Here is a 20,755-nt window from a genome sequence, read left to right on the forward strand (position 1 = left end):
TTCTTTCTATAATTCAACGATGTGGCTTGAATTCAACAAGACATGACATACGCAACCCATTTTACCTCAGTAATGCGAGATATTTCATATAGCATTTTCAGGATTTTCATGAGATAAATGTAGGGCAGGATTTTTTTAAGCTGTTGATTAAAGATTACAAAGAGGTTTTTCTTCGGAATTACACGCACCAATGAATCATACACAACAAAACCAAGAATGTGTATTAAGAAAGTACATTTTGATTGATTGAGTGACATCCAAATGTATTTGCGCTAGTGAATCCCTTAAGTTATCAAAATACAGAAATTGATTTTACTTTGGGGGATCACCATTATGAAATTTGGCTGACGATTAATTGTCAAACAAATAATTGCAATTTTGATGTTTAATTGTCATACAAATTGTCATACCTCTGTCTGTGTTTTGTTCATGTTTTGATTCATGTCTTTTATTTTACCATGCCTTTTATTTTGAAATTTGGTTGCTGTTTCCTGTGTCATGTCATATGATTGTAATGTTTTGTCATGTGTCCTGTTATCATAGAGCGCAACAGTGCCCCACCCACTCATTCAGTGTCTGGGTTCCGTAAGTATTTTCCCCATTAATTTCTTCCATAGACTTTTAAAAAGTTGTAAAGCATGAACCAAACCAACCAGCTCTGAGGTAAATCGCAACATTACAGACTTTATTTTAAGGCAAAAAAGTATTTGAAAATTGGGCAAAAAGTCAAAGGTACATGTCTGTGTGCTTACTGTCTTTCATGGGGGTACGAACTACAATCCCATGAATCATTGCGAATTACATTATCGAATATAAAACTATGGAAATATATATAAAACTATAAATTTTAGGTTGTTAATTATAAGTATAGAAACCATATAGGTTATGTTTATTGCGAAATATTCTGATATACACAAATATATAAGTGTCATTCAGAATGCGTCATTGCAGTGGGCGGTCGCTTTCGGTCTTATTTCGTGGGTTTACTAGGCTGCCGTTCTCTGATTGGTGGTTCTTTCACTACTGTACCATCGGTACTGTAGTTGTTTAACAGGAATTCCACTATAAAATGCGATTTTTTAACAGTGAAGTTGAAATAACGCAGACGGATGGTTTCAACAGAAGTATATACCACGGATTAACAACCTCGGAGCTCACGGTATGTCTGTCTTTAAAGGTTTATAAGTTGTTGTTAAAAATCAATTAGTCTATGGAAAAATTGAATGGGATTTTTACTTCCGGAACTCGACTGTTGCACTCAATTGGTCTTTAGTTTATTAGTCTTGTCTTGTCATTGGTTCCTGTTTTATTGTTATCTTGTATCAGTTCTGTTCTGTCACTGGTTCTTATGTTATTAGTTCTGCTCTTTTATTGGTTGTGTTGTTATCTTGTTTGTCCATGTCCATTTATATAAGCCCTCATGTTTGCCTTTGTGTTTTGTCATGTATTGATTGTGTAATGCTGTTCGCTTCTCTGGTTCATGGTTCTCATCAAGTCTAGTCCAGCCGAGTCAAGTTTAGTCTCGTCATAGTTTATGTTTTGTTTTGGATTCATGTTCTGGAATATTTTAACTTCATAAATAAACTACACTTGGGTTTGTCACATCGTCGTCCTCGTCTTGTCTTTATCCTGTTTACCCTGCATCAGGGGCGTAGCCAGAACTTTTTTTCAGGGGTGGCCAGGTAAGACCCAGTGATTTTATTGGGGTGGCCACAACATTCCCTACTGACTGCGACCTGCTGTACCAAAAGCAAATTCTACAGACAGAAATTCTGTAAATTCTACAGAATTTATAGATCACAAATGTATACAAGGAATTTAAAGTTATCAATTTGCTTCCAATGCCAAACAAAAGAAGGAAAAATTTTATTGGCTGCATGTCTAAATAAACAAGGCTGGGTTGGTGTGGATGTTTGATGCATGTTTTTACTAGCTTTACCAATGTAGTTGCGAGTTCAGAACCCAACTTGATCCGCTTTTCCATGTTGCTGAATGTGCCGTTATGTACTGATCCTACGTTGGCATCGTTGGCGTGGCTACATGTAGTTTATTTTTCCACGATACTGCAGCAAAATCATAAACAAGTGACCAAGCGTCCCCATGTCAATAAATAATGCAATAAAGTTGGCTTGACGTTGGACATTCTTGATTCAAAAATAGTTGCAAATTTAGGGACCATCTCTAATGATACAGCATCGGAGCATACAAATCCAAAACATTTACCAACATTTCCATAATACAGAGTATACAACTTCAGTAACATTTGAAGCAAATGATTTACAGGCATACAACCAATTCCAAAGTGTGCATGTAGGTGTCAGCATTAATGCACACCTTTTAGATTTTTTATATAATAAAAAATATATATAAAAAAAATTCCAGTTATATGTAAGCATTTCTATATTCGTCAGTATTGTAATAGGCCTTGGTGTTGGGATCTGGATTTTATTTCATGGAAAAGCGGATTGAGTTGGGTTCTGAACTCGCAACAATATTGGTACAGCTAGTAAAAACATGCATCAAACATCCACACCACACATGTATTTTTAGATATGCAGCCAATATCCTACAAACAAGGAAGTCTTAAATAATGCCTAAACTAAAACTCTGCTAACTAAATTCAGCTGACTCAATACATGTGTTAGACTATGATAACAGCCTACTTGGATAACACATTGTTTCCTAGAGCTGGCAGAAAATACTCAAAACAGACACAAGCAGCATATCTATCAACTATAAATAATATGATATTGAGCAGCAGCCGTCAGAGTTGCATTGGAGTGACGTCACCTCCCCTCTTCGAATGATTGGCTAGAGGAGGAGCTGTCGATCAAGAACTAGTGGACCAATAGGGACGCAAAACGGCCCCTGATTTACATGAAACTCTACTCACAAGTTTTGGAAAATCAAGCGCAGAACTTAGAAACAAAAGCAAAGAAAAATACAGCGTAAGCGTACAAAAAAACAGTAATATAACCAAGGAAAACAAGATTTGTTTGCAATTCTGATGACTTTGCTTTAAATTATTTTTTTTATTTTTTTTTTTTGCAGCATATTTTAAATGTGTTTATATATTTTTGATTCATGCTTGTTATTTTTGGATCTGTGCTAATTGTTTTGATCTGTGCTTTTTATTTATTTTTGCGCTTATTATTTATTTTTCTGCGCTTATTTTTTGATTCACGCTTATTATTTTTGGATCCGTGACCACAATGCATTTGGTGGGATTTTGATCCCATACACTGCAACGGTCGTGATGCGACGCCACACCTCTACACACAGAGGTTTGTGCTGTGTGGGCAGTTTGCAGCTGTTCAGCCTGAATAGTGCAGACTGTTTGCGTCATAGAGCGATGAAAAAAAGTCACCTGTCTGTCAGTGTTGTCAAAAGTGCTTTGCACAACAGGGGTGGCCAAGCTTCAGTCAGGGGTGGCACTGGCCACCCATGGCCACCACGTAGCTACGACCCTGCCCTGCATCAATATTATACAACCTCTTAAGATGTACTGTATGTGTGCTCTATACACCTTAAGATTAATTTATTCATATTTAACTTGGAATCATATAATAAAAATAGGGATATACAATTTATTTTAAGGCTTTAAAGACTTAAAATAGGGGGTAGAATGACATGGAAAATTATATTTTGTATATAAAATATTTCCAAAAACTTAAAACATGTCTCTCTTTTTGGTCAACGTTATTTTAATGCAATATTACAATCTTTATGTCCTAAATTCTTCACTTTCGAGTTCATTTGGAGTGCCCACATAATGAGACAAAATCTCGCTGTTCATGGCATTTCTATATTAGCTTAAAATTCCCTTATTTGGATAGTTAATACGTTGAAAAGTTAATATGAGCAAGACTTTTTCAGAAAACTCATGTTCGCACCCTTATATAACCATCATTCTCAGTACCTGCTTATGGCAATCATATAACAGGATTATAGAGGTTTAATAAATGTATTATAAAGGATTAGGAATTAATAACACCGTGAAATGAGACAAAACTCGCTGTTCATGGCATTTATATATTTGTTTTAAATTCCCTTATATGGATAGTAAAATGTGATTGGGATTTGAAGTGCACAATAATCGTGGTTATCGCAAATAATCGCGGTTAGTTCAATTAATTGCAATCAGATGATTATTTAATAATCGCGACAGGACTGCTCTTTCTACACAGCACTAATGATGGCTGATATAGTGATAACCATGGTAAGGTTTTGGTGTCTTGCAGCTGTAAACAAGAAACATGCATGGCAATGTTGCAACCCATTTGGTGTTAGCTACTTTTATCCAAGAGTTGCAAACTGAGATGTATTATCACCCGGCACTTGTAAGTAAATCGTGGTCAACAAAAGTGTTGCTTCTGCTTTTATAAAGTGTTCTCTTTTTGTCTCACACTTCTATTTACATCACTGCTTTAATAACTTGTTGATCAGTTTGGTTCTTTCACACACCAAATAGATTTCACTTAAATATGGTTGTCACTACCTGAATTTTTCGGAAGTTAATTCAGTTGTAAAATATGGCTCTCACTTCCATAAATAACTGAACTCTGTGTGTACGGAACAGGATCAAGCACAAGAGGAGTGACAACTGTATTTTGCTGTGGTGTGTGCATGGCCACAGATACACTTTCTTCCACAGGACGCACCTTTTACTGGTCAGCACTCCCACAGAGAGGGATGCCATCGCATTCACCGTGTCTGTCTCCTCACAGTCTTTCTTCTGGGCACCCAGAAATGACATGCCAACTGTGTTCATCAACGGCTTCAGTGACGACCAATACTGACCTGAGACAGAGACAGAGATATGTCATTATTAGCAGATTTGAACACAGGCATATTGGCATGAAACAATTTAAGAATAGTTAACAAAAATTAAAGGTGCAGTATGTAAGATTCAGAAACCCTTGTTATTAATGACACCTGTGGCCGTTAAGTGAACTGCAGCCAGCTACACGTTGCTCGTGCTCGCGCTCATGCACACACTCCATAGGGACGCGAGCGAGCATCGACCAAAACAATGACGTAACGTACAAAGAGACTGAACGTGATTCACCGGCATCATGCTGACAGATGAGGTAGCATAATTAAAATTACACAGTTATGATTGTTTTACTACAAACATTGAGACTGTATATTATATTTGACTCTCCAGTGCTGGAACAGGGCTAAAACAAAGTGTGGATATAGGTCTGACTATGGGAGACTGTAGTTTGAAGTTATCACTTTTCTTTGCATGATACATTGACTGCATTTATATGATAGCCTATGTCGGCGTTAGGTAGCTAGCCAGCTTTATCAATAGCTGTTAGCTAAATTTGGTGGATGATGACAGTAGCTGTATATAAAATAGACTGTACATTATAAATATGTTGGCACAATTCAATATTGATGCGATTCCATCACAACTGACATTTTGATATATCGATGTGCTATTGTTTTATAATAATAGAATGTATATATTTTCTGTATAACCAAGTTACGTTACACTAATGAATGGAGCTTTGTGCATTATCTTGAACATTGTCTAGCATTCATTTCATATGTTATTGTAGTTTACCTTGCTGAATAATTACAGATTAGCATTGTTTATGTCAGTTACTGTGAATCAGCATACCTGACTTTTAGCATAAAGAGAAGATCGTTGAAATGATTTAAAAGTTACGAAGCACGGTATCTTGCAATTTGTCAGTGTTAGCAGGCAAGATCAAGTTAGATTATCAAGCTAAAATTACACAGATCAATCCTTATGGCACTATATTTCACATGCTTTGAAGTTATGTAAGCTTACCTGTCCAATAAGAAGAACACCAATTCAGGGTCAGTTTTGATTCCCAAAACCGAATGAAGGTCCCGACGCCTGCTGACGATCACGTTCCCGCTTAGCCAGACGGGATTCAGTAGATAAATGTTTTTTTGTTTTTTTTTGGCTTACTCTGTGTTGTGCTGGGAGCCAGACATTTGCTGGATTCCATCTCTAAGATAACGTTACCTAGTATTGCAGTTTGTTGTCGCTGTTGAATAGTGGAAGAGAAGCTATTACTGTCTGAGGCAAGGCTCTCGGAAGCGCGCTTAAATGTCACATCCTTTGGATTTTCCCGGCAAAACGACCCGCTCCCTTCATATGAAAATCAGTCTACAGGCTTTGATAGGCAACCAAGGAAGTCCGGGAAGGATTCATTATTTTAAGTTGCGTTACAAGCCATTCACACATTGAAAAAGGCGAATATTACATGAAAATTGTTACATATTGCACCTTTAAATAAATAACTGTAATGCATGAGTTGAATGAACTACTTTTAATGAACTTTAATGGTGATTTTTAGTCCTTTTTGGACCTTGACAGTCCCTGGTCACTATATGTTTTTTTTTTAATATGGAAAGAGAAGAGTGAACATTCTGCAAAACATCTCCTTTTATATTTCACATGAGAAAACTACTCCTTTAAGTGAAGAATGCAAATAGAGAGAAGACAGAAAAAAGAATGAGTAAGCGTGTGAAAGGAAACACACGAAGAGAACGCCTTCGCTGTAGTGTATGCCACATAGTGCATCCCACACCATTGTTTTTATTGGAATATTTTTGCAGAGCTGAAACTATATGGTCAAACACGATGATGATGATTATAATTAATTACAAAGAATTAAACAAATGTGTGCTACCAGGAAGCTAGTGCATTTCAGGATCATTAGAGGCAGGCTAGAGGAGAGACTCACTCTGTATCTGAATAACTCTTTGGAGTGAAAGAACTCCATTGGCATTGGGCGTCTGCAGTAGAGTGGACTCAGGAAGAGGCTCCTAACAAAAAAAAACAAAAAAAAAAAGCATTTTTTTTTTGTTATTTTAACTTTTAATAAGTTAATATGAGCAAGACTTGCTGGAAAACCATTGTTCACACCTTTATATAACCAGAATTCTCCATATCTGCTCACGGCAATCATGTAACAGGATTATAAAGGTATAATAAATGCATTATAAAGGACTAGTGATCACATTTAAACAGCTTTATACATTAAATCTGACCTCCAACCCCAGAAGAGCGCTGACACAGGCCTCGGAAGCATCACATATGGCTGTGAGGTCGTGACCTCCCTCTAATGCTAGAACCACACGTCCTCCTGCTAACGTCATCAACTGCCGAGTCAAAAACCCAAAACCTGCCAGGAGAAGAACAATAACATTATCATCTCAGGGGAGTCCCTAAAGACATAAAACACACAGTTTAAGAGTGACTAAAAATAAAATGTCATTAATATAAACTGAATACAGGAAGATAATATGTGTGATAGAAATATCCTACATTTAGCAGTGACTTTGTATCCTCCTAAGGGAGCAGGGTGTCCTTCTGCGGCATCAAACCCGGAGGAGACTAACACAACATCTGGGGAGAACTCTTGAGCAATGGGCATCACCACCGTTCTAAACATACAAACAATGTACAGACAACATTAGTTTTAGATGACTCTCTGAAAAACTTGAATGTGATTGGTAAATTGCATCATCCTGTGTTCAAATATTTTAAAACTGTATTTGACCGTTGTTCCAGGCAACCAGTTTCATACGTAGCTGTGCTAGTTCTATGGCTCTCGTATCACTTTGAAGTTTCTTTTTCCTCACAAAATTAGACAATGTGACTCTTTTAGTATAAACTCTTTATATCGTTTTGTGTTCCTTGCCAGAATCACCTTTGGTTTGCTCGCCTAGCCACCTAAAGAAAATAATTTTTGAGGCATGATTTTCAATCGCATTTTTCATTTAAACTGCACAATAAGGACTTAAAGACATCACAGCATAATTTTCTGTTAAGTTGCTTTGAAACAATGTGTGTTGTGAAAAGTACTATACAAATAAAATTGACTTGATTTGATATTTTAGCTAGTGACAGGTCTTAAACCTCTGCTCGAGCGCCACTCTTCACCATGATGGCAACCCCATAAAACTACAACATAAAAACTTTTCTAAATCTCAGTGTAACAAAACTTTAAACAAAAACAGGTCTCCCCCTTTGTATTCATCTTGTAAAAAGACACATAAAATAACACTTTATTTTAACATTTACTCTCCCTGTTGAGTCCCATGCAAAGCATGCAGGGAACTAGAAATCCTCTGCCCACTTTTAGTTAACCAAACATACAAGTAGCCGAACAAAAACGACACATAATGAAAGTGCAAGTACCAAATTGCCAACACACAGCATGATAATCCAAATTATTAAAGTGTTTGAATTAGTCTGTGTTGACTTCTCTCCCTCTCTCTCTTCCTTCCTCTTTCCCCCGTCTCTTGCGTTCTTGCACTTGGAGGATGCCAGACCTGCCAGCGATTTCGCCTCTTGAGCGCATCACAGGCGAGTTCAAAGCGACCGCCGCTGCATCTGGATCCCATTTGGAGCTTGTCGTTCTACTCACGTCACTGACAGCCCGCCATCTGGGAGCTATTTGCCTTAATTATCCAGGATCCTTGACTACTCCCCCCACCTCTCTGCCTACCCTCACCGTTGTTACCAATCCCACCTCCCCTCTAGACCAATAAAACTACCCACACTCCCCTGTGTGGGGTGGAACAATTTTAGTTTGGGTGGAGGGAATGCACGAGACTGAGAGAGAGAGAATGTACCGTTCATTAAAGACCAATAAAAGGAGGAGAGAGAGGTTACAAGACACAGGAAGTCAAGGAAAGACTGGCTGGTTAGAGACGCAAAATTCCCAAAACTTTCAATCTTAAAAGATCTAAAAGGTCTTTTTAGTCGCTCACATACTTTCATATTGGGTCCCTGGTTAGTGTGTGGTTATCAATGCCTGCCTAGACCCAAAGTAAAAACCCAAAACAGGCTTCCTTGAAAAAAAAAATGCTCAAAAACTTTTAATAAAACCACCTACTGGGGACAATTAAGTGGCATGTGGAAGTTGCCAAGCTCAAGTTTGAACCGAACACGATGAAAAAGCTGGGAATCATTTGAAGCTCTGCAAGCCTTTGAGACGACAATAAACACCTTGATTGATACGGGTTGGCAGACGGCCGGAGGGGGATAGCCGGGGATTGTGTCCAGCTGAGATCAAAATTCCTTAAGTCAGACATGTCTGCAACATGATCGGGAATCCATTTCTTGACAAAATACTGAAAGGCTCAGTGCAAATACCTTGCACAAGTGGCCTTGCACGATCCAGTGCAACATGAAGGGTGCCCACATGAAGAGGACCTGACTCTCAGAGATCATTAGCAAACGGATGATGTAAGGTCAAATTCCACTTCCTGAATTCTGCATTCAAACAGATTACCACATCACTGGCTGACTTGCACATGATGGGGGCATGTAGTCACTTACAATATATGTAAACTGGATGGTGGTAGGGTAGAAGACCTGGACCATCCATGACTCCATATGGAGAAATTGGATGAATTGGATACGTGAATTGCCTTTGAGCAAACACTAAAAGATTACTAAAAATGGGAATGATTTAGGCAAAGTTGTTCTTTTGTGGAATGAGGTGTGCAAGCTAACATTGCAACAGGTGTGCAGAATGATAAATCTATGTTTTTAATTGCATCTAACCCTAATTCAAACTCTCAAACTGAAGCCAGCAAATGTATGATTTAACATCAATAAAGATTCTCACACCTTTTGACCGATTAATTTTTTCATGACTTTTTTGGTCGTTTTCCAACGGATTGTGATTATTGGATAAGAACTTTTAAAAAATATTGTCCTGCAAAATTTATATTCACTACTGAAATTTCCATGACTTTTCAATGACCATTTAAGATTTTATTTATAGTCCACATAGTGGACTACACAATTTTAACATTACCTGATATTTCCAGGTTTTCCTTAAACGTGGCAGCCCTGGATAAAGCCCCGTTAACACTGTCAGCAAAATTGTCACTTGATGTCGCCAGTGGCCGAAGTGGTAAGTGTTGTTGAGCGAATGGGCACATGTGAGCTCCATTTTCTGTATAAAAATGTCCACTGAGGGGCACCAAAAGCAAGTTGTTTTCAGCTGTATGGACTGTAATACAGTGAAGACTAATGCATATTTTATAAACTGAATCCCCTAACCAAAACTAATCCTAAACCTGACCATCAGTGGAGTAAAAAATGTATTGTTTGAGGGAAAGTGATTACTTCCTGGTTTCAACATGGGATCTGAACCCAGGTCTCCCAGATGACACAACATGCTTCCGGTCACACCACAGGGGAAGGTAAATACGCTGGAGCCATTACAACATGGTCTGATAGGAGATGGAGCTTGTCCGTGAGTCAGTACAGTGTGGCCGATCCTAGGGTACAGGAACTCTCAGAAACAACATCCAGACTTCCCGTGTGATCATGTTGGCATGTCTGGCCATATCTTTTAAAAAATCTGATCACAGATGAGACATATTGCCAGTTAAGCTAAGATATCATTCTAATTTGACAGTGAACAAGCTTTCTTGTCGCTTAAAATGAACTTTCTGCAAGGGAGAATGTTTTATATAAACTTCAGCAGTGCTCAGTGCATCAAATCATTAACAAGAGTAACAATCTATCAGTGTATAAATCAAACTCACTCAGAATGACGACAATATCTATAATGATGTTCTAATTTGACAAGGAAACAGATTCCTGGTTGCTAAAAATACCCTAAATACCCTAATACCCTAAAATCAACCCCATTTTGCAGAGTACTGAAATCATCTCCCACCTCCCATCAGACATCTTTGAGTCAATTCAAATGTGTTGAGCTTTTCCTGTGGTGCTAATGATAGTATGTTGCGTCAGAAGTCTCAGAGACATGGAGTCTGGTCTCACAGAAACCAGGAAATAATTGCGTTCACATAATCAATGATGAGCGTGATTCAGAGGTTGCATTTTTCCTCAGGAATTACATTTGTGCTCCACTGATGGTAAGGTTTAGGGTTTGGGTTTGGGTTAGGGCGTATAGTTAATACAATATGCATTTCTTTTGACTATATTACATCATAAATAAAAACAATTCGCTTTATATCTCGCTATTGCTGCCACACGTAGCCATTTGTTCAGCAGCACTTCTGCATGTTTTTTTTTTTTCTTTTTTTTTTTGTGAAAGTATTGCCAAGAGACACTGTCCCTATTATAAGAACCCTGTACATCACTATGGATAAATACCAACAAGAACAAATAACCAAATAATGTAATAAACTAATACCTGAAAGCAGCCAGGTACTCAGCATCGCCCATGGGAGGCTCCAGTCCACCAGTCCATGCCACATTTACATTGAAACCCTCTCCACCACCAGAACCCACCTGAAACAAATCAAATACAGAACTGTTGTTTAACATATTGATGCTCCATCCACCATCATCCTTTTATGCCAAAGGAAATTATGCACCTATTATTTTCTTTAAACACATTAATTGAAAACCTTGATTCAACAACAGCTCTGTGCTCTAGCAATGTGTTATAGCAATAAATGGAAATATCCACAAAGCTGATTCATATTTGCTGTTATGGTGGTTAACAATCTTTGCATTTTAACCTCTGATGGTCCTCCACTACCAGGGAAGAAGTTGCCATTGTCATAGCGATGAAGAGAGACATAGAGAACGCTGGGGTCATTGTAGAATATATCCTGGGTGCCGTTGCCATGGTGAACATCCTGCATGATTGATGTAAATTATAAAATTACTCATTTTGCATTCTATGATGATGTACAAAGAAACAATTCAGCAACAAAATCAGCAGGTATTTCACTTCAGCAATCTATTTTACTTGTCAGTTTTGTTCTTCAATCCGGGCAAAAATGAAATGACTGAAATGTGATGTCATTTGATCAATTCATTCAATCAATTCAGCATGTTAAGGGTTCAATTCAAAATCTCAAGAGATTTAGGTTGATTTGCAAATTGGTATGACTGATTTACAGTATAAAACAATATTTCTAATTTAAAAGTATTTTAACTATTTTACTTGTACTTTAGGTTTTATTCAAATATCCCAGCATAATTGAATAATTTGTGTGGTCACCAACTAGGGATGCACTATATCTGTGACCATATTGGTTATCAGCCAATATTAGATTTATGTTCAGTATTTATTTATTTACTTATTTATTTACGTACTTATTTACTTATTTATTTATCAGCATTGGTCAGTATTGCATATTTAATCTGCTGATATTGGATATTAAATTGTGGACTCATTTCTGCATATCCAATTTCAAAATAATTATCCACTCATTATTTTTTATTTTTATTTTATTTTTTTTATTCTGTAAGGATAGATAGTACAAATATTACAAATAGTAAAACTGGTCAATCTAAAAATAAAATAATTAGAAGAAATGTTAAAATTTTATAAATGGTAAATATAAAAGTAAAATAAATATTACACAAATTACAAACTGTACAAATGGTACAGATTAATAATTTTGTGTTTTGTGGGTTATTAGCAATGAAAATAACATGAAAATAATTATCAATTTATCACTAGGAAGGTAACTTTCATTGCATCCCTAGAACATTTAAAAAAACAAAAAATTTTCTTGTTCACCAAAACAACAGCATACCATTACCAGATTGACATGTAAACACTTCAGCCTAGCATTTGGTGCTAATGTATTGTCATCAACTGTGTTAAGAGCTCTCACCCAATCAACAATGAGGATTTTACTGGCACTGAGCTTCTGCTGGAGCTGTTTAGCAGCGATTGCCACGGAGTTAAAGAAACAGAAACCCCTAAAACAGAGAAAGAGCGAGAGTGAGAACTCCCACCATATTTGTCAACGGTCAATGATTATTGGAAATGGAACAACAAACTATGCAGTAGTAAGCAAACAAACATTCTGATGCAATTGAACTTGATGAAAGTGTGCACGGAGTTCTGCTATTAGAGCAAAATGATTAAAATATAATGCCAATGTCTGTAGGCTAATAACTAATAAGTACTTAAATAGTTGACGTACACTACCAGTCAAAAGTTTGGACACTCTTGACCGAATTTATGTTTCTCATAATTTAGGATAGTTTAGATAGTTTTGAGTATTTAACTTATTTGTTTTGCCTATAAATTATTCCCATAGTTTAATTTGTGTTATTTCACAGTTTTTAAGACTTTACTATTATTTAAAAATTTTGAAAATTGTTATAATAAAGAATGAGTACCTCCAAATTGTCTAAAAACTTTAGACTGTCAGACTACATGTATGCAGATTATAAACAAATGGAAGCTTAGAAAGGAGGGTTCATGAATAGATATGCACTAGGATGGAAAGCGCGAACTCAGCAACTATTAACTGCTAAAATAAATCAGCCTCTTTCCTCCCGCCCCCTCCAAACCTTCATTATCAAGCCATAAATATCCACAAACACGGACAGGCGTGCTGACACTGCAGCACAAACACAGTTCTGCATGCCGAATGTGAGGTGAAAGAGTGCACATGTGAAACACAACACACACACACACACACCCACACTGCAAACAAACACATCACAAGCACACACAATATCGCACTCACAATACAGCATCTGCATGTGCAGGTATGACCAAAGTCTTAACAATATGAGTCATTTTGCAACATGGTAGCGGCATATACAGTAGTGTCACCATATAGTTATTATTGCTGGATTTTCAACCCCAAAATGTTTTGTATATTACATAGCCATGCAGTAATGTCTATTTCTCAATAATCTAGAGTCTTTCATTTGTTAAAAATGAAAGATCACTCAACTTTTTTTTTTCTTGATGGACACAAACCAAATAAGTTTATTAAAACGTGCCATATATATATATATATACTTTATAACAGAATCTCCACCAGGTGACACATTTCTATTGCATGGTACCTCCAAGCCCTACACAATACATTAAGCCTTACCACTCATTTAAACTCAATCACTTAAAAGATTTAAAGTGTATAAGAGCAGTTTCTGTACATAACGCCCAACAGATGCATACAGAGCAGACTTACATGGGGTTTGATGGGTCCGCGTGATGTCCTGGTGGCCTGACCACAGCAAAGCCATTCTGAAACATGGAAACCAACATGTCATTAAGTCAGCATTAACCAGCCAGCCCTCATGTTTTCACCAAACTGCTTCAACAAGCGGGTTAAAGGAATAAACCTATTTTATCAAAACATTCTCTATAACCTTCAGTAAGTTGATTTACCAGAAGAGAATCTGATTGATCAATTAAGAGCAGTCATGGTCTTGATTTAACATTGGAATGTTCCATATCATGATAAGTTTGATCTGTTCGGCTGGCTACTTTTGTAGTGATTTCGAAAGTAATCAAGACACTACAGTGGTATCTTACCATCAAATCATTTTTCTAAGAAAAGGTAGTTGATCTTTAGCATATCAAATTGGGTTTTTTAGATATTGTGTTATGAACAGACCTTGAGCTCTCCTTTAGCCACTCTGAATGCCAACTCCGTCACGCTCCCGGCCGCCATGCGAGAAGCTGTAGAGGTGTGCATCTCATTCCAGATGGTGTCATTATCAACCTGATGAAACAAAAGTAAAGTCAGAAAAAAGCTATGGCAAAAGCTAAAAAGTCTGATTTCTGTATTTACCAAATTATTGCTTTTATTTTACCGATTTATGCATTTCTAAACATGAGTTAACACTACATTTTGAGCATGTTTTAGAGTTTGTGCTATGAGTACGTGTCTCCACCCATGCCCTGGGTCACATAATCTCAAAGAGCTGCGTTACATGACAAATAATCGATGTCAGTCAGCGATTCTGCCAGAATGAAATGATGTAGCTGAATTGTCTTGGGGTGCACCAGCACATTTATCATTGTGACAGCCGTGATCAACATTCATAAATCTGTTGAGTCGCAATCGGCGGTTCAACTGCGGGGCATTGCTGTGTGATGCCAGCATTACATGCTGTGTGACAGACAGTTTCGGTAGACGTCTCTTCATAAACAGATGATATGGAGATGTAATCATCAACGGTTTGCATATCCAATCAATAACAATAGCAGGAAACATTCCCATTGTCTGGAGAGGTGACATTTTATATCAGATTTTATATTTAGCTATACACTGTACATTTTTAATTCTCCTAAATTCACATTTTCAAGCATCAATCAATAAATGGGGTCATAATTAGTAAGGCAAGCATCAGTTTTACTATTGCTCATACTTAGGGATAGAAATTCAAACAAACCCCTAATTCAACACAGATGGGAATTCGAAATGCTGCTTCTGAATGTTCATGTGAACTGAAATTACTGACAAGTGCCAATTCCAATGTGTTCAATGCATGAGCAACCTCCAAGACACGGGTTCTGGTCGTGTGAAAACCAGGAAGTAATTGCATTAACATAAACAATGGTGAATGCGATTCAGAGGTTGCATTTTTTTCTTTAAAATTACATTTCTATTCCACTGACGTTCAGGTTTAGGGTTGGGGTTAGGGCATGGATTAACAACTAAAAATACAACTCGCTTTTGGCGCCACTATGTGGACATTTCACCACAACTACACTTCTAGCTTCGGCCACTGGGTGCAGCGATTCAAACTTCGGTAAGCACAGATCGATTTCAACAGCAGAAATTTCGAGCTCTTGTTGTCGAATTCACAGTGTGATTAGTTTGAATCATACAGTAAGAATTAATTTTCAACGTGCATCTCGTCCCTTATTGTTTGTGCTACAGACATGAATGGCACTTCAAATTGTGCAGCGTGTTGAGGAAAGGTGTACTGCTATATTTCTAGGCAGTTACACTTACGATTTTCACCTGACAGGTGTAAAAGTGACAAAAATTCCATACACTTACATTTAACCTTGTGCAATCCCACGTCCAACGTGTGGACATTGTATTTCGGCTTCGCTATACACAACGCATAATTTAAATGAATTAAAACTGACTGAATACTGTTCACAAGACTCTTTACTGTCATTTAAGGGTTAAACTTCTGGCACACTGCATCACGTGACACAACAGCATGACGTTGATTTCTGCGAAGTGCTTCTGGTAAGACAGCTCTTTAAGTTTACGTTATTTTATTTCAACCTGTTTGGTTGAAAAGAGTAGCGTCTCTAGTTTCGTTTGATATGCTGCTTAAAAAAAGCAATTCATTTTTCGCACGTCAGCACTGATAAAGATGAAGTCCACATACAGTTATTTTGAATATTTTTCAACATTAACACATCTGTGGGTCAGTTTGCTTCATTTTAATATAAATTTTGTTATATCTTATTTTATCACTGTACAATATGGTTCTTTTCATTAACATTAGTAAATGCATTCCTATATATTTACTGTGCATTTTCACATTGAGAATAAATGTATTCATCCAAAAGCTGAAAAATGTTGCGTTCAGAGGCTATACAATATATGGAGTTAGGATGAAAATAAGGTGCAGCTAAGTGCATTCACTCCTAAAATCCGACCAAAAGTTCAGTTTCAGGCTGCAGATGATGTTTGGACCACTCAACATGTTTGGCAGACATGGAACAATGGTAATCAGTACATAGATTCAGAATTGTATAATTGTATTTTAAAATGGTTGGCAGTGATTGGATGATGCTGGCCATTTCTTTTAATCAGAATTATTTATTCAGCTTTATAGAAAATCAGCTGTAATGTCTGTAACGTCTCAAAAACATGAAGAACCAACACTGCTGGACACTGTGAAATCTGACATTCTATAGCTTGGTATTACTTAAAATTTCACAACTTAGTCCTGCTGTCCACATTCTGTATGTGGACATACATTTTTTTTTTTTTTTTTTTGCTTGTTTATTAGGTGCTGCTAGTTATAAATCAAAAAGGGAAATGGAAAATGCACACAGCAGTCACACGGGGGTCTCAGGAGGTTAAAGAGAGATCCGAGCCATATTTAAAAACCAGAATATCATAGAGACTTTTGGGTGGGCTCTTTTGATTTGGGCCATTAAGCAACCACCCAGAACACCCCTGCAACAGCATAGCAACATGTTAAAACTACTCAGACGACCATAACAACTGGATAGCAATGCTCTAGCAACAACCCACATCACCCTAACATTGTGGCGCAGACTAGCATCACTCACATCTTAAATAATACATGCACTAAATGCATATAGCCAGCTGCATTCAAACAGATGTTCACAGGCGAAAATGTTTATCGCACCATATTTGTATAAAGATCACTCATGCTTCCAAAAGCTTCTAGATGCTTGTTATTGTTCAAAGCATCCACAAGACTAAGTGTGTGTTATGAATAATAGAAAGTAAACGAATTTTTAAGAATACCCTAAGCATAATGGAGGCTTGAATGATGGACACTACAAATAGATTTCCTGTTATGTACAAAACATAATGATATGTTTAATTATTGTGTGTGTGGTCTCGATATTAGTATAAAAATGGCTTCTTGTCGGTGCACAGCCTTATTGATTATGCATAATTATAATATGTAAAAAATTTAATGAAAATGGCCTGAAATATCAACTTTTCAACTAGCCTTACACATTTTTTAAGAAATGTGAACGTTGCTTGCATGTGCAAAATTCACCGCCACAATGCTTGGGTGTTGTGGGTGGTTGCCAGGCTGTTGCTATGTGGTTGCTTGGGTGTTCTGGGTGGTTGCGTACTGGCCCAAGTCAAAGTTGCCCACACCCAGTTCTCTTTGGCCGCATTAACACTTGTCAACCAATTCTGGTGAACAGTGAAATTTCTTAACGTAAAAAAATAACTAAAGCTCAAAACAGTCTATAAGAGGCTATAGGCAAAATAGATTATGAAAAATGAAATAAATGTGTTGCAATACATCAGATTGCTTATAACTGCGGGTGTACTCAGAGCGTTTGACAGTGGTGCTTTTACATTTCAAACAGTGCCAGTCACATACAACACTGTTTGAATTATTGGCCATTTGTTGCAAAGTTCTGCCCATTTGAGAGCTTGCCCAATTAATTGGCAAAGTCCAGTGTCCAATACACAATCACATGCTGTTTTCAATGAAAAATAAGCTCCCATAAACTCCAAGAGAAGCACAGCGACCTGGAATGACGCATTTAGAGCCTCTTGTCCAATCAACATTGACCTTTTGTTCCATTGATTTGAATGGTACAGGTATCTGCCATAGACTCCCACTGAAGCATCGCTTCAATAGCCCTCTATGGGCAGACGTTTATGGACATATTCATTTAGAAAAAAAGCAAACTGGGTTTCTTGAATGAACAGCATAGTGATGTGTGATAAATTACATTTTTATTTGCTAAAACTTTGAAATGCACAAAGAGTAATATGCTATTTATATATTATTTGCATCTATACTAGACTCGTCATTGCCAGATTTATTCTGAATTCCCCTGTGGTCTGAAAGCAATTACCACAGGTTTGAATCATGGAAGGAGTACACTGATGTGAGTGTGCTGTCATTGGCAAGTGAGCGATAAGAGGAAGAGTGATTATTTATTTAACTTGCATCTGCATGTCAAAATCTAATACTTATGGTTAGGGGTTTGTAAATTCCCTAAACCTACGTATGAGCACTAGTAATAGCGATACTTGCTTTAGCAAACACCACTAATTAGGAAAGCAGCATCAAACGTTTATGCAGACATTATGGACATATCATATAATAGTGCATTTATACAAGCAGGAGAATACGGGGTGGCCACGGATGAGGTTATACATTCCCTTCTCTCTCTCTGTTGTTTGTTGCCCTGCTCCCCATGTCTTCCTTTTCTCTTTCATTTTCCCTCCTCTTTTTTTCTGCAGAACTTGCATTGCTTGTGGTTTGGCACTGTGAACAATGAGAAGGCTGGAATTTCTTTTATCCTTCATAGCACATATTGTTCCAATCATTCCTCATGGACCTGCACAGAGCTTGATCGGCAGAGTGAAGTTTTCAACATTCCCTCCACATTTTCAGCTGAGGTGCTGCCCGTATGAACTGTAGTGGGATCAGCGGCATTTGACCTCAGATTTGGGAATGGAAGGGTCCAGAGGCCAGAAATGATTGTTCCTGGGTCATTGTTTTGAGGACATATTGTGCCATAAATGTTGTGCTTAAATGCTAGAAATTAGTTTTGTAGACAAATATAAACTGTGCCTGCATATGAACTCCTTTACTATTTGTTTATTTACCCATTTATTTATATTTATATATTTGTATTAATTTATTTATTTACACATTTATTTATTTATTATTTATTTATATATTAACATTTATTTTATTATTTGTATATATTTATATATTTATTTATATTTTTATATTTACATTATTATTCATATGAGTTGGAGTTGATAATAAGTTAAATAAGTGTCCAGCATATATGGGAACTACTGTTTAAAAAGCAGTATTGTGTTCCTGTTCTTCAATTTGCTATTATTTCATAGTTTTGATTACTCAAAAATATATAAAATATAAATATTAAAGAATGAGTTGCTGTGTTTTGCTGTCTTTTGACTGCTATTGCATGTGTATTTTTTGTGTATTTGTGTGTGTGTTACCCCGACTCCCCCACACGGCAGCATGACAAACATCCGCTGTGACAGTATGCCTGTTGGACACACAGTGACATCAAGTTGATTAGCTGTCATTCTCGTATTCAGCGTCTGACATTTCCAAATCTTTAGTCATTTCAAAATGAGTGTTGTGCTTGCCAGACTGCACTTGACTGGTTTCTATCAGTTCTGAATGATGTGTGTGTGTGTGTGATGATTTGTTACCGGCTAGTTTGCGATTGTCCAGTTTGAGGCGGTTCAGAGGGTTGGTGCCATACAGCAGAACGTGGCGCTCCGTGTGGACAGATTGAAGCTCCTCTAGGGTGGCTTTCCTACCACGAATACTCTGAAAAGTAATCCAAAATATAAAGACTTTGCATAAAAAAAACACTGAGAGAGAAATGTCCTGTTATAAACATGGTGCCAGCAGTCGTGTCATTGTTGTTAAAGTAGGGTGACCAGATTCCTGCTTGTGGAAAAGGGACAGCCCCTCCCAGCAAAAATGAAATAGACGTATCCTTATCTAGGCGCAGATCAATGCGAAGCAGAGGGTGCATCCGCATCTGTAACTGTTGTCACCTTGTACTTTTCGCTGGCAGCAATTTTTCTCAGTATGCACTTGTCTTTCAAGAGTTTACCATAAAATGCAGAGCAGTCCAGTCCAAAATTATGACGTACGAAAAGCATTGCTTTCATGATGGTTACACTGAGTAGAGATTGATTCGGTGTCCATGATGCGCTCATTAATGACAACACACGCTCCACAGATGCAGATGTCCGAGGCAGGCATAAAACAAACTCCACGACCTTGGCTAAGACTCAGAAGTTGATGTTCTTGCTCTCCAGCTCACGAAAAACGTCTGTCCATCTCTCAGACATGGCCATCTTGTTCATGTTCCACTCAGTGATGCGACGAGTGAAAACGTTTTTCGAGCAAGCCCACTCATCAAAGAGCGTGGTTTCGTCAATCAAACTGAGAGCGGGGATTCTGGAGTAGAAGTGTTCGAGGCTGCTCTGAATGTCTTTCCACTCTGGGATGTCTCTCTGTAGGGCCCACTCAAGTTTTTCTGTGTTCTCCAATGAGTGGCTCCAATTTTGGAGGTAATCTACCAATGCTGAATAACAGTTTTCTCACTGCACAAAAGAAATCATTCACTCGCATGTCACCAGCTTCAACCAGTGCATCCAACTGCTTTTTAATGTCAGAGGGTATGAATGATTGGCCTGGCCTGCAAGACTTTTCTAAGGTCATGAATGTGCAAAGCCACTTCTGTGGCTGATATGTGGTCTTGCTCTACTATCTCCAGTGCATGGTTAAAAGTGGCTGTTTGCT

General features: G+C 37.5%; 1 protein-coding gene across 5 annotated transcripts in view; it reads right to left on the bottom strand.

The window, feature by feature from the left end:
• Window positions 1-20,755, bottom strand: part of hdac7a (histone deacetylase 7a) — a 116,958-nt gene that overhangs the window by 4,632 nt on the left and 91,571 nt on the right. For all 5 annotated transcript variants that reach the window (XM_051659766.1, XM_051659765.1, XM_051659770.1 and 2 more), the window contains 11 exons: window positions 19,648-19,768; window positions 19,429-19,478; window positions 14,365-14,472; window positions 13,936-13,991; window positions 12,616-12,703; window positions 11,506-11,625; window positions 11,175-11,272; window positions 7,313-7,431; window positions 7,036-7,169; window positions 6,729-6,810; window positions 4,662-4,800 (listed from right to left, as the gene is read on the bottom strand). In XM_051659766.1, the coding sequence (XP_051515726.1) occupies window positions 4,662-4,800; window positions 6,729-6,810; window positions 7,036-7,169; window positions 7,313-7,431; window positions 11,175-11,272; window positions 11,506-11,625; window positions 12,616-12,703; window positions 13,936-13,991; window positions 14,365-14,472; window positions 19,429-19,478; window positions 19,648-19,768 (1,115 nt within the window). The remainder of the gene's footprint in view (window positions 1-4,661; window positions 4,801-6,728; window positions 6,811-7,035; window positions 7,170-7,312; window positions 7,432-11,174; window positions 11,273-11,505; window positions 11,626-12,615; window positions 12,704-13,935; window positions 13,992-14,364; window positions 14,473-19,428; window positions 19,479-19,647; window positions 19,769-20,755) is intronic.

Source organism: Myxocyprinus asiaticus, chromosome 28 (assembly GCF_019703515.2).
Source record: "Myxocyprinus asiaticus isolate MX2 ecotype Aquarium Trade chromosome 28, UBuf_Myxa_2, whole genome shotgun sequence".
NCBI classification, from domain to species: Eukaryota; Metazoa; Chordata; class Actinopteri; order Cypriniformes; family Catostomidae; genus Myxocyprinus; species Myxocyprinus asiaticus.